The sequence below is a fragment of the Suncus etruscus genome, chromosome 12 (genome assembly GCF_024139225.1).
Source record: "Suncus etruscus isolate mSunEtr1 chromosome 12, mSunEtr1.pri.cur, whole genome shotgun sequence".
In the NCBI taxonomy this organism is placed as follows: Eukaryota; Metazoa; Chordata; class Mammalia; order Eulipotyphla; family Soricidae; genus Suncus; species Suncus etruscus.
In genome coordinates, this window is record NC_064859.1 from 103,758,302 (window position 1) to 103,772,956 (window position 14,655).

Sequence of the window (14,655 nt, forward strand, 5' to 3'; positions counted from 1 at the left end):
CTGTGCCCCTCCCTCACCCCAAGTCTGCACTCTGCCCTCACCTGGCTGTGCCGGTGGACCAGGCCCTGCTGCATCCTGGCACCGCTCACCAGGACCCGCCAGGCGTCGGAGGCTGAGTGCAGGTAACCGTGGGCGCGGGCCACGCGCAGACACGCCATCAGTGCCCCCAGCGTCCCTGCATGCTTTCCTGCCCCTGTGGACAGAGACGGTAGTGATGACTATGGCCGCACACAAGTGGGCACTCGAGGACCAGCCACGACCTCGGCGAGACGAATCCAATTGGGAAAGGGGATCTCAGGATCCTGAGTGGAGGGGCGGATGCGGGAAAGACAGCTTGTCACCACAGAAACTTAAGAACGTCCGTCTGAGCTCAGAACTAATTTAAAGCATGGACATTGCAGGGAATGCAGAAAAGAGTTGGCTCGAGGCTGCCAAGTCTCCAGAGATGCCACCCAAGCGATGTGCTCAAGGCAAGCTTCCCTGATCCAGGCTGAGCAAAGGCGGGTTTGGGGAAGCTCCCTGAGCCATACTGGTAAGATGTCATGATGAGCACGTGCCCCTGCGATGCTCAAGAGGAAAACAAAGTCACAATAAGTTGACAGGACTGTCCTATAAAAATGTACTCTCGGTGGGCCCGGAGAGATAGCACAGCGGCGTTTGCCTTACAAGCAGCCGATCCAGGACCAAAGGTGGTTGGTTCCAATTCCGGTGTCCCATATGGTCCCCCGTGCCTGCCAGGAGCTATTTCTGAGCAGCCAGCCAGGAGTAATCCCTGAGCACCGCCGGGTGTGGCCCCAAAACCGAAAAAAAAAACAAAAACAAAAACAAAAACAAAATGTGCTCTCGGAGGGCCAGAGTGATAGCACAGTGTAGGGAGTGTTTGCTTTTATTGAGGCTGACCTGGGATCGATCCCCACATCCCAAAGGGTCCCCCAAGCCTGCCAGGAGTGATTCCTGAGCACCATTGGGTGCAGCATCCCTCCAAAAAAGGGGGGACTCCTTTTGGACCCCTAAATCTAAGATCTCCGGTGTCACCTCGTCTAGACTCCCGGTGTGACCCAGGACTCCGTGCTCTCTCGCTGTTGACTGTCTTTTGTGTTGTGCTCGGTTAAGCCAACACCATTACAACCAGCTCAACGCTCCTCTGCTTTTATCATTGTTCATCCGGACCTTCACGCTGAAATAAATACACCGACTCCCGAGTGCCTCGCGGCTCCATAACGGAGGATAACAGGCGCCGTTTCTTACCCGTGTCGGCCTCAGCGGTAGCCTGCAAACTCTCCACCATGTAGGCCAGGCTGTCGGGGCTACAGCAGAGCAGCCTGGGCAGGCAGTACTCGATCACGTGGCCTTTCTGCGCCTGGCTCCCCGAGCACAGGACGGCAAGCAGCGGCGCGACCCAGGTCTCATGCCACCTGTCGATCCACGGGCCACTCCCGGCCTGGGCCTGCAGGTGGCGCTTGTGGCTGGTGAACATGGTTTCCAAGAGGTCGCTGGCGTGTGGCACCAGAGTCTGGTCCCCCATCACCTCTAAGACCTGGGACGGGAGTGTGGGGGCCGCCGCCAGCACCCGCTCCACCCCGACGCTGTCCACCAGGCAGGCCAGGCAGGCGTACTTCCCGCGGACGTGCCAGTCCAGCCGCAGCAGGCGCTCGCTCAACTTGGAGACAAAGCTGCCGCAGGCCTGGGCAGCCGGCCCCACCGTGAGCTGGTGCATCCGTAGCAGGTTGCGGAAGATGACCTGGGTCTGGTGGCGCAGGGCGTCCAAGGGGTGCTCCCAGTGCGTGGAGATGTAGTCCAGGAGCTGCCCCACAATGGGCGAGTCCCCTTGCAGACTGTCCCCCAGGCCCAGGGAGCCACCCTCGAGGACCAGGATGGCAGCATGAGTCCAAGAAGCCAGAATTCGGGACAGAAACGTTTCCAGTGCAGCCTCCTTAATCCTGAGCAGAAAAGAGCCTTGTTACTGCGACAGTGAATAGTGAAAGGCGATTTGTTCCACGACTCTTTTAAAGACATAAAACACAAAGAATGATCCTAAATCTAATCATTAGTTGACCAAAAAAAGAACAAATTGGGGCCGGAGAGATAGCATAGAGGTAAGGCATTTGCCTTTCATGCAGAAGGTCATTGGTTCAAATCCCGGCATCCCATATGGTCTTCCGGGCCTGCCAGGAGCAATTTCTGAGCGTGGAGCCAGGAGTAACCCCTGAGCACTGCCAGGTGTGACCCACCCCCCCAAAAAAAAGAACAAATTTGACAGACCTCAAACTTGCAGCCAACCTCGAAGCTTGTCAGAGGGAGCCAGGACTGAGAGAGAAAAGGTTCTGATGTGGGCAGGGAGGCTGGGAAGGGAATGGTTTCTTCTTTTGGGTGATGAGAACATTCTGTGACTGACTCAAGTACTCAATTGTACTGCTTTGTGAATTTTGAACTGCACCTTTAGGGGGGTGGGTTGGGGGTGTGAAGGCGGTTTTGGGTCCATGGCAGGTCCTGGCTATTCCCAGCCAGTGGGCTGGACAGCTATGAGGGCCAGAGGGTGCAGTGGGGCTCAGGTCCTTCAGTCACCCCAGCAGTGTTCAGGTGTCACCAGGGCCACACTGGGGAAGTGACATACAGACCACAGCCAACAAGCACCCTTACCTTGTGTGACCTCTCAGGCCCTAAAGTACATGAGGGACTTGGTACATGGGTCATTTGTATGGCCTGTGAGCCTTATCTCAATAAAGCAGCTATAAAACAGCATAAGTAATGTTTCAATTCTTTTTTTTTCTTTTTATTCTTTTTATTCTTAATGGGTGCAAGAGAGAAAGAGGGAGAGGGGGGAGAGAGAGAAGAGAGAGAGGAGAGGAGAGAGAGAGGAGAGAGAGGAGAGAGAGGAGAAGAGAGAGAGGAGAGGAGAGAGAAGAGAGAGAGGGGGGAGAGAGAGGAGAGAGGAAAGAGAGGGGAGAGAGAAGAGAGAGAAGAGAGAGGAGAGACAGGAGAGAGGACATAGAGGAGAGAGGAGAGAGAGGAGAGAGGAGAGAGAGAGAGAGAAGATGATGTTTCAATTCTTTTCAAACAGATGTGAAGGAACAGAAACCATGTGCCATGATTCCAGTACAGGCCCAGTTGTGCCCTAAGCTACGTGTCTATCTGTCATACTGTCTCTGGCTTGTGAGCAGAGCAGAGCTTGTGACCTTACGAGCAGGCAATGGCACTCCATCAGGCCAATGATACATAGACTGGCTGTCACACTGTCTTGAGTTGTCGCACTATCACAAATTACCACACTGTCTCAGGCTGCCATGTTGCTCAGGCTTTTGGATTGTATCCGGCAGTTACACAACATGAAGCTGTTGCACGGTAATAGGCCAACACATTCTATCGAACTGTTGCATATTAGGTAGTCCCACTGTATCGAGCTGTTGCACTGTACTGCAGTTATGCTGTGTCTGACTATCATCAGTCACATGTGCTGTATCAGGTTGCTACACTTTAGAGGGCTGTAGCACCAGGTCAGGCCATGACATTGTATCGGGCTGTGGCAGTGTTTCAGGCTATCACACTGTATCATCAGGCTGTCATGGTGTGTCAGGTTGTCATGTATGGGGTTGTCACATGGACACAAGCTCTCACACTGTATGTGTTGGTCACTGTAGCAGGCTCCAGTGCTGTGCCAAACTGCTGGACTGTATCTGGCTCTCCCGCTGTATCAGTCTGTTTCACTGTATCAGACTGCAGAGCTGTGTTGGACTGTTGCATTGTATCTAGCTGTTGCACTGTATGTCACATTATTATTAGGCTGTAGCTGTGCTGGACTGGTTTTTCTTTTTGGTTTTTGGGCCACACCCGGTGACGCTCAGGGGTTACTCCTGGCTACGCGCTCAGAAATCGGGGACCATATGGGATGCCAGGGGATCGAACCGTGGTCCATCCTAGGCTAGTGAGTGCAAGGCTGACATCTTACACCCTGCACTACTGCTCAGGCCCCTGGACTATTGATTGTATTTGGCTGTTATGTTACACTCTGAGGCTGTACCACTATATGGAAATGTCTCACTCTATCAGGCTGTCTCAACAGTTTGTATTTTTGATACATGATCATTTCTGGGCATTAGAAACCCTAAAAACACACCAGTTCCCGCTGGTCAAGGCTAGCAGCGTGCTAATCACATCTGTCCTTAGTAGACAGGATCTCGGGGCTGGCGAGGTGGCGCTAGAGGTAAGGTGTTTGCCTTGTAAGCGCTAGCCAAGGAAAGGACCATGGTTTGATCCCCCGGCGTCCCAAACGGTCCCCCAAGCCAGGGGCAATTTCTGAGCGCGTAGCCAGGAATAACCCCTGAGCATCAAACAGGTGTGGTCCAAAAAACCAAAAAAAAAAAAAAAAAAAAGAAGGCAGGATCTCTGCCAGTCCCATTGCCCGTCACAAAGACCCAGGCCCTGCAGAGGACAGAAGGGACTGGCACCACCATCCACTGATCATCGCAGCTGCCTGAAACGTCTGACCTAGGGAGTGCTACTGAGAGAAGAGCTATGGCAGCCCCCACTAGCCTTGCTGTGTGTCCTCAGCACCCTGTTCACTCCCCACAAAGGTGCCCGCAACCCAGGATGTTTTCATCGGGGTTCCGCAGTGAGGACACTGGTAGCCAAGCCCAGGTAGAGAGCGGGACTCACTGTGGGTCCAGGGCGAAGAGCTCACGCGCCGTGTCCAGGAGCAGGGCCTCGCCTCTCGCACCCATGTGCCCAGCCCTCCAGTCCAGCATGCTGAGTGCCCCCTGGCACAGGAACAGGCGGGCCGCCGGGGATACACAGGCCCCACAGAGCCTCCCACAGCAACTCTGTAGCCACTCGGGGGCTGAGGCGTCAAACTCAGAGCCCAGAAGAAGCACTCGGATCTGAAAGACAGCCGCCTCTAGAAAGCCTCTGAGGATCTCCCCATCGCTCCCCTCCCACCCCCCCAATCACGGAGAAAAGGGACAGACCCTGAGGAGAGCTCTGCCAAGGAGCAGAGCTAGAGAACAACCGAGGAGGCGCAGTCACTCTGCACTAAGTGCAGGAAAGTGTGACATCGCCCGGCTGCAGTCAGGCTCGCCTGCACATGCAGTCTCACACATACGTGTGCATTCGTGTGGACTCACACACACTCAATCCCACACATACTCTTACACATGTGCACTTCCACGCACTCTTATTCTCACATGTACATGCACTCTCACACGCGTACACTCTCTCTACACACACTTGATGTTTCAAGGGAATGAATGGTCTGTACCACGTTGGGCATCTCCTCAGGAGACTGGAGCATCGTCTTGACAAAGAGGACAACAGCGAGACCGCACGTGCTCTGGATTGTCCGCAGCAGGTCATCTGTGGGCAGAGGCAACGCGATGTCCACAACGGCCCGGGTTCGAGAGGCTGCACTGTGCCACGTGGTAGCCCTTCAGACACTCCCCACCCACTCTGCAACCTCAGGGCAGCACAGTCCTGGGACCGTATCCCTGGGACCCTCCATCTGAGCCTCAAACCCAGGCTTGAGAGTTGGATAAAGAGGCTTTTCTGGATGCTCTTGCATCTGCTCCGTGGCCAGACTTGACCATCTCATGAAAAAGATCATACTCGTGGCATTGCTTATTTACAAATCTACCGGTGACCTACAGTTAAAAGCATTTCTTGGACTCCACTGAAAACATCAGAAATTTCCCAACCTTGGCAAACCCCCTTGGTCTGCCCTAGCTCAAGTGCTTGTTTCTGAACTAAAATGTACAAGAAATTAAAACACGACTCCTGTGGGTGAGAATTTGTCTAGCCTGGGAGAGTTGTTGGGACGCCAGAGATGGCCCAGGACCACCCTCCTGCTGCTCACGAGACGTGACGGGCTACACTGGCCTTTACACACCTGCGGCACCCAAGTGTCGGGCCTGGCTCTACTCACCATCGACGAGAAACATGGAGAAGAGGTCCAGCAGCCCACACAAACTCTGCCAAGTGGGGGAATGGCAAGCCTCTGGGCTGATGTCCCGGAGCTCCTGAACTTTCTGCACTAACAGCATGGAAACTCGAACACCTGCCAACAGGTCACTCATCAGCTTCGTCTGCACAATCTGATTCCCGGCACATCTTCTACAGGCGAGAAAAGAGCGTCACGGAGGAAAGCTGATAAAAAGCCATGGTTTCTGCCCCCCTCCTAGACACAGCCTTCAGAGGCCAAACGGATCTTAGCTTCCCAGAGAACAGACCTGCCATCCCTTCCCCAAACACCTGAAGACACAGTCTACCAACTTCAACACAGCCAATCACTAAACTACCTTCTCCTTCCTGAGGAAAATCACCCAGTCAAGGACACAGCATATAAGGACACACCTTCAGCCTTGGCCCTTTCCTCCCTCAGAGGCCTAAGAGTGGCGTTGTAGCCTTTCCGAGAGGGTCGCCTGCTCCCATCTCCTGTCAGCCCGTTCCACCCCGAGAGCAGATACAGTCACCGAAACCAGAGGGAGCAGAGCAAAGAAAAGCAAAACAGGGGCCCGGAGAGATAGCAAAAACAGTGTTTGCCTTGCAAGCAGCCGATCCAGGACCAAAGGTGGTTGGTTCGAATCCCGGTGTCCCATATGGTCTCCCGTGCCTGCCAGGAGCTATTTCTGAGCAGACAGCCAGGAGTAACCCCTGAGCACCGCCGGGTGTGGCCCAAAAACCAAAACAAAAAAAAAAACAGAGCTGGCCTGGCCACAGGGCAGGTAGTGTGTGTCCCACCATCTGTGTGGGCATACAGCGTTCCCCCAGCCTCCCGTCACCAGCTAGTGGATCCTTTGGCAAGGCTGGCATATCTAGGCACAGCCCCAGTGTGGCATCGCCCCACAAGCAAACGTGCCTGTTTTCTTCTGAGATATCCCGGAGATTCCGCAGCAGGAAGTTCAGCACTGGAACAGAAGGACAGGGCAGGGAGTCAGACAAGAGGTTTGGAGGCCCCAGGAAGCCCACTGGGCCAGCAGGGGTGTCCCTTACCCTCGTCAAGCAGGCTCTGAATGCTGGCACCACCTGTGGGGGTACATGGAGCAGGTCAGGCCCTGCTTGGGGCAGCAGAGTCAGGAAAGAGGAGATAGGAGAGCAGCTTACCTAGGCAGAAGTTGTCCAGGCAGGAGGCGAGGTTGTCCAGGACCCCTCGGGGGGATCCCACGGCTGGCACTCTCAGCTCCTCCTGCAGACGAGAGCAGAGGCCCTGCTCTGCGGCCGTCACAAGAGCCCCAGGAAGACTGTCCAGGACGCTGGGGTAAGAGATCGGGGTGAGGCCCGAAGCCTAAGTTGCCCCCAAGCTGCCCCGACCCTCCCACCCAGGTTCCTTGGTATTAATCAGCCACCATGGACCTCCCAGGACTGTTCTGCCCAAAGCAGCCAGTGTCCCTTTCAGTCCCACGTACCCCAGGGCAGGCGGCATCAGACTCTCCATGTCTGCCCCATCTCCCTCATCAGAGCCACCAGGGCCAGCCTCCTCTTCCCTTCTGTGTTTGTGGGGGAGATTGGGTATACCCTGTGACTTGGCCTCCCCCAACAGACCCATCTTCCCCAGAGCCTGTGAGCCACAGCTCTCCTCCTTCTGAGCACTCTCCAATGAGTTCTGCTTATTGTGCCTACAGAATTTCTTTCTCTTATTCTTGGGTGCTGATGACAGAGGGGACTTGCAAACTTGCAAGACATGGGCTCTACCTCTGGGCACCTCTGCTCCCATGTCTCCTGTATGTTAGACCATAGTGTCCATGCACCCCAGGGCCCCACGAACACTGCACAGTATGTGTGGCCCAAAACAGTGACTGAAAGGGCAAACTAAATATCACTGTAGGCTACAATGAACCCAGCGGAAGTTTTTTAAGTTACCGAATAGCTCAAAGGCTTTTCTTAAAGAAAAAAAAAAAACCTTTAAAACTAGACACATTATGCTCTGCAGTTGCAGGAACAATGGCATCACACCATTTGCTTCCAGTGGAACTGGAAGATTTCATGTTGAGTCTAGTGAGGCAGAAGAAAGACATGGGACCGGAGCAATAGCACATCAGTAAGGCATTTGCCTTGCACGCAGCCAACACAGGACAGACGGTGGTTCGAATCGCGGCAGCCCTCAGGAGCCTGCCAGGAGTAACACCCTGAGCACCACTGGGTGTGACCCCCCCAAAAAAAAACAAAAAACAAAACAAAGGAGCCGGAGAGATAGCATGGAGGTAAGGCATTTGCCTTTCATGCAGAAGGTCATTGGTTCGAATCCCGGCATCCCATATGGTCCCCCGTGCCTGCCAGGAGTGATTTCTGAGCGTGGAGCCAGGAGTAACCCTTGAGCGCTGTCGGGTGTGACCCAAAAACCAAAAACCAAAAAAAAAAAAGACAGGACCCAGCATGATAGTGCAGCAGTAGTAGGGCATTTGCCCTGCATGCAGCTGAGCCAGGATGGACTGTGGTTCGATCCCCATGTCCCAAATGGTCTCCCAAGACAGGAGCGACTTCTGAGTGCAGATTCTAGAGCAACCCCTGAGATGTAATGTAGTAAAGGGGACGACTAGACCACACTTGACCCCAGAGTTTAGGGAAGAGCAGGATAGAGCAGGAAAGAAATCACAGCAGAAAGGAAGGTGAGAAAGGGAAGTACCTGAGAACAGGGGTCCAGGCTCCAGCACACTGGCAATGAGGGAGGGTGGCCAGGCTCTACACCCAAAACACTCAACTGCATAGAAATATGGATCTAGGGGCTGGAGCGATAGCACAGCGATAAGGTGTTTGCCTCGCACACAACCAACACAGGACGGATGGCAGTTCAAATCCCGGCATCCCATATGGTCCCGCGAGCTTGCCAGGAGCGATTTCTGAGCACAGAGCCAGGAGTAACCCCTGAGCTGAGCACCGCCAGGTGTGACCCAAAAACAAAAACAACAACAACAAAAAAAAATGAATCTAAGCTGCAACCACAGACAGCTCCGCCCAAATGACAGCATCACACAGCATTGTGGGAATATGGAAATCGGGACAGAGAGCGAGTAGGAAGGGTCAGGAGCGAATGGTGGGTGCCCTGAGGTCTGGGGACAACCTAGAAGATTCCAGCCTCCCTGTGGCTCTTAAGAAGCAGCAGGATGTTGGAGGGAATGTAGAACGGCACAGCCATGATGAGGAGTAGGAAGAGGTGGCCTCTGATGACCCCGTGGCCCCACTTCCAGGCACTGATGGTGAAGACCTGAGAGCAGAGCAGCCTGGGGCTGTCAGCACTGAACAAAGTGGCCTGGGCAGCGGGACCCCTGCAGGGCAGCTGAGGGCAGGGCGGCCTCCACCTCAGGCCAGCAGGGAGGCAGCCAGACATGCGAAACAAACATACAGAAGTCCTGGAGACCTTGACACAGCCCAGGGCAAGAAAGAGGTTCAGTGGGGGGCTACAGGGTGGGGCGGGGCCCCAGGAGCGGGGTGGGGTTTCAAAGGTGAGGCGCTTTGAGAAGCTGAGTGCTGGCAGTACCCACACGGGCTAGGCCCCTGGAGTCTCACTGACAAAGATAACTAGAGAAGCCACAGATTCCGTGGCTGGGCATGATTCTACTTCCGTGTCACAACGAGTGCCAACCCCGACTGAAAGCAGTGCACAGGCAGAACCAGCTGGTATGTGACAATTCCCAGGGCAGTGCCGCAGGCAGCATCAGTGCCCAGGCTGAACTCACTCGGGTACAACAACAATGCTCACGTTCTCACTACAAGCATTTACTCCTGTGTAAGCTGTGCTTGAGAAGACGTTTACAACAAAACCAGCTGGATGGACAGAAAAACAAGTGCAAGATGAGCGATTTACGGGTGATGGGTAGAATACTTAGCCGTGCCCCAGCCCCGTTGTTCAAAGTCTGAGAGCCAGGAAGGTGTCCGTCATGCAGAAAGGGGTGGTCGTGAAGAAACAAAGCAAAGAGAACCCTGAAGAAACCCTGAGTAAAATCCCTAACCAAGTTTCAGTCCATTTTGAATGAGCCAAGAAAGCAGTTTTACGAGGGTTGGGCATAGTCCTGGGTGGAGTTGGTGTCCATAGACCCACCTTTCATGCTTCCTTACCTAGCCACGACTTTCTTCAAAGGATTCTTTAGGCCCAGAGAAAAATAAATGCCGGCCAAAATGTCCAAACAGCTTCGAACGGTGGGGTCGCATGTGCCATTTTGACCAGCCTTCTCCAGGAAGGGGACAATCTACAACCCAAACATTCAGAGCACAGTGATTCACAGTCTCAAGTATTTTCAATGTCTCGACCACGGAGTCCGCCCCACAGCCCACCAGCAGGGAAGCGAGTTCAAACCAGTCCGGTGCCCGATTTGCCCTCGGGCACACCTTGACAGACAAGCACAGATCCGGAACTGATGTCATAAACAGAAAAGATACACATGACTCTTCCCCAAAACACCGAAAGCTCTGGGTTGGGACGATGGTCCAGTGGGAGGACGCAGGCCTTGAATGTGGCTGACTCAGGCTCAATTCCTAACACAACACATCTCGTCCCCCAGGATGTGCCACGAGTGATCCCTGAACACAGAACTAGGCGCACAGCAGGTGTGGCCCAAAACCAAAAAGCAGAAGTTCAAATGGTAAAACCTTACAATCAAAACTAAGATACAATTTAGACCTCAAACCAACATAAAAGCTTTTCTGAGGGCCTGTTAACGAGCTCTAGGACTTTGATGCACAGAAATGACAGGTTCTGGGTTGGAGCTCCCAGGCCACGAGCAGGCGTGTTCACTGTAGACCATGCTGTGCTGACACCAGGGATTCCAAGTGGCGGTGGGCAGAAAGTGAGGTCAGCAGGGACCAAACTTTTGGCCTCGATCCCAAACAAAAACTATTCGTTCTTGGAGCTGGAGCGGTGGCACGGGGAGTGGTAAAGGTGTCTGCCTTGCTGGGCTCTAGCCTAGGATGAACCGCGGTTCGATCCCCCAGTGTCCCATATGGTCCCCCAAGTCAGGAGCAACTTCTGAGCGCATAGCCAGTAGTAACCCCTAAGCGTCACTGGGTGTGGCCCAAAAATCCCCCCCCCCAAAAAAAAACCAACTATCTGTTCTCCAGTTCCTTGGGCAGTGAGGGCAGCATAGTGCCCTTCCCTGCAGGAGGCAGGCGGCCTGGGTTCAGTCCTTGAGGACCTCCAAGAGTGATCCCTGACACGGCCAAGTTTTGGCCCCCAAATAACAAAACAACAGTAATAATAAGAACATAAAATCATAGCTTTTTTTTTTTTTTTTTTTGGTTTTTTGGGCAACACCCGTTTGATGCTCAGGGGTTACTCCTGGCTATGCGCTCAGAAAATCGCCCCTGGCTTGGGGGACCATGTGGGACGCCGGGGGATCGAACCTCGGTCCTGTCCTATGCTAGCGCTTGCAAGGCAGACACCTACCTCTAGCGCCACCTTCCGGCCCCCCAAATCATAGCTCTTAGCGATCATGTTAAGATCAGACTGGCCGGGCCAGACTGACCATGACATCTATATTCTCTCCTGGACAAGTAGCCATGAGACTCCAGAGTCATACCAGGAACTCAGCCTGCACTGGGCCCAGCTCACCTGCTTGATCCGCTGGATCTGAGAGACGCCGTCGGTGAGCTCCACGCAGTGCAGCAGCACAGATGCAAACGAGTCTGGGGTCCCCTCAGCCAGAGCTGCAGGAAAGAAAAACAAGCCCTCAGAGATACAATAATATCCCAGGAGCCTTTGCTACATGTTTTACACAAATCACACATAAACTAAAGATAAAAAAGATCAAGTCAGCCGGAGAGATAGCACAGCGGCGTTTGCCTTGCAAGCAGCCAATCCAGGACCTAAGGTGGTTGATTCAAATCCCGGTGTCCCATATGGTCCGCCGTGCCTGCCAGGAGCTATTTCTGAGCGGATAGCCAGGAGTAACCCCTGAGCGCCGCTGGGTGTGGCCCAACCCCCCCCCCCCCCAAAAAAAAAGATCGAGCCAAATTGAATCTCCACGACAGAATTTAAAAAAAATCTTATTTTAGGGCCTGGAGAGATAAGCACAGCGGCGTTTTGCCTTGCAAGCAGCCGATCCAGGACCCAAGGTGGTTGGTTCGAATCCCGGTGTCCCATATGGTCCCCCCGTGCCTGCCAGGAGCTAATTTCTGAGCAGGACAGCCAGGAGTAGTCCCTGAGCAACCGCCGGGTGTGACCCAAAAACCAAAAAAAAAAAAAAAAAGAGATCTTATTTTAGGCAAAACTGAATGTAGGGCAAGAGAGAACACAGGGTCGGGGATAGCACAGCAGGGAGGGTGCTTGCCTTGCACATGGCTGTCCCGGGTTCAATCCCCAGCATCCCATATGGTCTCCAAGCACCACCACGAGCGATCCCTGCAGCACAGAGCCAGGAGTAAGCTCTGAGCAATACCAGGTGTGGTCCCAAAATAAAGAAAGTAAGGAGAAATCAGGCAAAGAAAGGGCTGAGAAAAAGCTTTTCAAACAACAGGCCTAGGTTCAGTCCATGGTTTTAACCTGGTTTCCTGGACACCTTCTAAAAAGCTTTTCAAACAACAGGCCTAGGTTCAATCCATGGTTTTAACCTGGTTTCTTGGACACCTTCTGGACTGAAGCCCTGAACCCAGAGCCAGGAGCAGTCCCCAGCACCACTGGCCATAAACACCAGAACCTTAAGGATTTGGGACCAAGGATGTGGCCCAATAGTAAAGCCCAGCCCCGCATCCTGACACCCAGTTTCCATCCCAAAGAAAACTGGAGTGAGAGTTTAAGAGGCTGATACTCTGGGGTGTGGTCCTTGAAACCCGACACGGAAATAGGGGGGGGGGGGGCAGGGAGCTGGCTCACCTTTCTTTTTTTTTTTTTTTTTTTTTTTTTTTTTTTTTTTTGGTTTTTGGGCCACACCCGGTAACGCTCAGGGGTTACTCCTGGCTATGCGCTCAGAAGTCGCTCCTGGCTTGGGGGACCATATGGGACGCCGGGGGATCGAACCGCGGTCCGTCTCCTTAGGCTAGCGCAGGTAAGGCAGGCACCTTACCTCCAGCGCCACCGCCCGGCCCCTGGCTCACCTTTCAAGGTGCTGAGGTCTTGGTGACACACAGACAGTGCGATGACCTGACTCTCTTTCTTCTTCTTCACCCCCATCTGTGTGGGTGACAGACAGCAGCTGCCAGAAGCGTGGAGGCCGGTTTCAAAGACTCCGTGGAGAACGTTTTCTGAGACTCAGCAGAGCTCTGGGTCCAGCCCTAGGGCTGCAGTGCCGTGTGGGGTCTTACGGGCTGTTAACGCAGTACTGGTCACAATGCTCGGCCGAGCTAGAGTCCTGAAAGATGCCTCTTTTCAGACAGGCCCTGGCAGCAAGGCTGCCCTGGCTGAGAGCCTCTGGTTGTAGTTCTGCTTTGAAAAATGCCAATGGTAGTTATTGCCTGCTGTTACTTTTACATACACAATGCAGCCTTTGACACAGCCTTGTATTTCAAAGTACAAGCAAGCACTCATCAGAGGAATGCAAAAAACAAGCACTTATTTCCACATTCATTCAAGTGGGGCCATACTTAACACAAAGTGGTTTCTTAGCCTTGACAGATGAGAACCCTAACATGCAGGATCTTGGTTTCCACAGCATTTGCAAAAGGAAGCGTTCAGATTATTCAGGGGGACTGTGCTGCTGTCACAGAGTCCAAGGGTCTGAGTGGACTACACAAATACCCAGATGCCGGCAGGGTTCTCTGCTTAGTGGCCATAGGCATTTCCAGAGTGTTCAGAAAGTGGATGGCTGGGAGAGCTGGGGAATGACACATGGCAGCAAGGAATGAGCTAGTTGGTGAGCAAGGCTGAAAACCATCCCCCAAACCAGAATAAGCTTATCAAGGGGGTAGCAGAAAATAATAGTAAATAATAGTAAAATGGGGGACAGAAGAATATGGGGAGAAGATGATGGAGAGCAGGAGATGAATGAAAATGTCATTTAAGATAGAGCTTGGGCACGTGAGATAACAAACCACAGTGCAGACAAGCACATGTGAGCACCAAGTCCCTCTCAGAAATGACAGGAGACAGAGAGCACAGAGAGCCAGGGCTGGTGACAGGGGTGACAGGATCAGAGAAGCAGATTCCTGATGGGCAGGCAACGGCCCCTGCAGAGGGAAGCTTGCCAGCCTAGGTGGGTCTGGTCTGGCAGAAGGAGACAACAGGAACTGTAAAATAGTGTTGTGGGGCCAAGAGCTCAGTACCACCGCTGAACGGGGCCAGCTCAGGGCAGATCCTGGCTATAAAGGAGGGCCAGCACCACAAGGTCTCCTGAGCACTGCTTGGAGATCCCCAAAGCCCCATGCCAGGCAGTCACCCTGAGCAGCTGTCGGACACGGCGGCTACATGGCCACAGTTAAAAATCTTGTTGACTGCTTTGGAGAGAAGAGGAGGCATCTTTTGTTTTTATGCAGCTTTTGGAAAGTTAGAATGAGCTCATGAAAGGGCCGATTCCAGCTCAGTTACAAGGAAAAAAACAAAAGAAACAAAAGCTCAGTGGTGCAATGGGCCCACTGTGGACAGGAAGATTTTCCAATAGGGGGACTGTCCCAGCTGAAACTGGACCGAACCCCTTCTACACACACCCTTGAAAACTACAGCCCAAGGGCCTCCTCACCCTAACACACAACCAGGCTTCTGGAGACTCCATCCTCTATGTGATCAATCATCAAAGTCATCTTTCAATA

General features: G+C 53.3%; 1 protein-coding gene across 1 annotated transcript in view; it reads right to left on the bottom strand.

The window, feature by feature from the left end:
• The window catches only part of THADA (THADA armadillo repeat containing), a 45,058-nt gene extending 31,799 nt beyond the window's left edge, over positions 1 to 13,259 (bottom strand). The window contains exons 1-11 of the mRNA XM_049784292.1: positions 13,009 to 13,259; positions 11,528 to 11,622; positions 10,039 to 10,169; positions 7,090 to 7,238; positions 6,979 to 7,011; positions 6,845 to 6,893; positions 5,912 to 6,099; positions 5,252 to 5,346; positions 4,654 to 4,874; positions 1,249 to 1,940; positions 42 to 193 (exon numbers count right to left, since the gene is read on the bottom strand). Coding sequence (XP_049640249.1) covers positions 42 to 193; positions 1,249 to 1,940; positions 4,654 to 4,874; positions 5,252 to 5,346; positions 5,912 to 6,099; positions 6,845 to 6,893; positions 6,979 to 7,011; positions 7,090 to 7,238; positions 10,039 to 10,169; positions 11,528 to 11,622; positions 13,009 to 13,084 — 1,881 coding nt within the window. The 5' untranslated portion in view covers positions 13,085 to 13,259. The remainder of the gene's footprint in view (positions 1 to 41; positions 194 to 1,248; positions 1,941 to 4,653; positions 4,875 to 5,251; positions 5,347 to 5,911; positions 6,100 to 6,844; positions 6,894 to 6,978; positions 7,012 to 7,089; positions 7,239 to 10,038; positions 10,170 to 11,527; positions 11,623 to 13,008) is intronic.
• Positions 13,260 to 14,655: the final 1,396 nt, after the last annotated feature.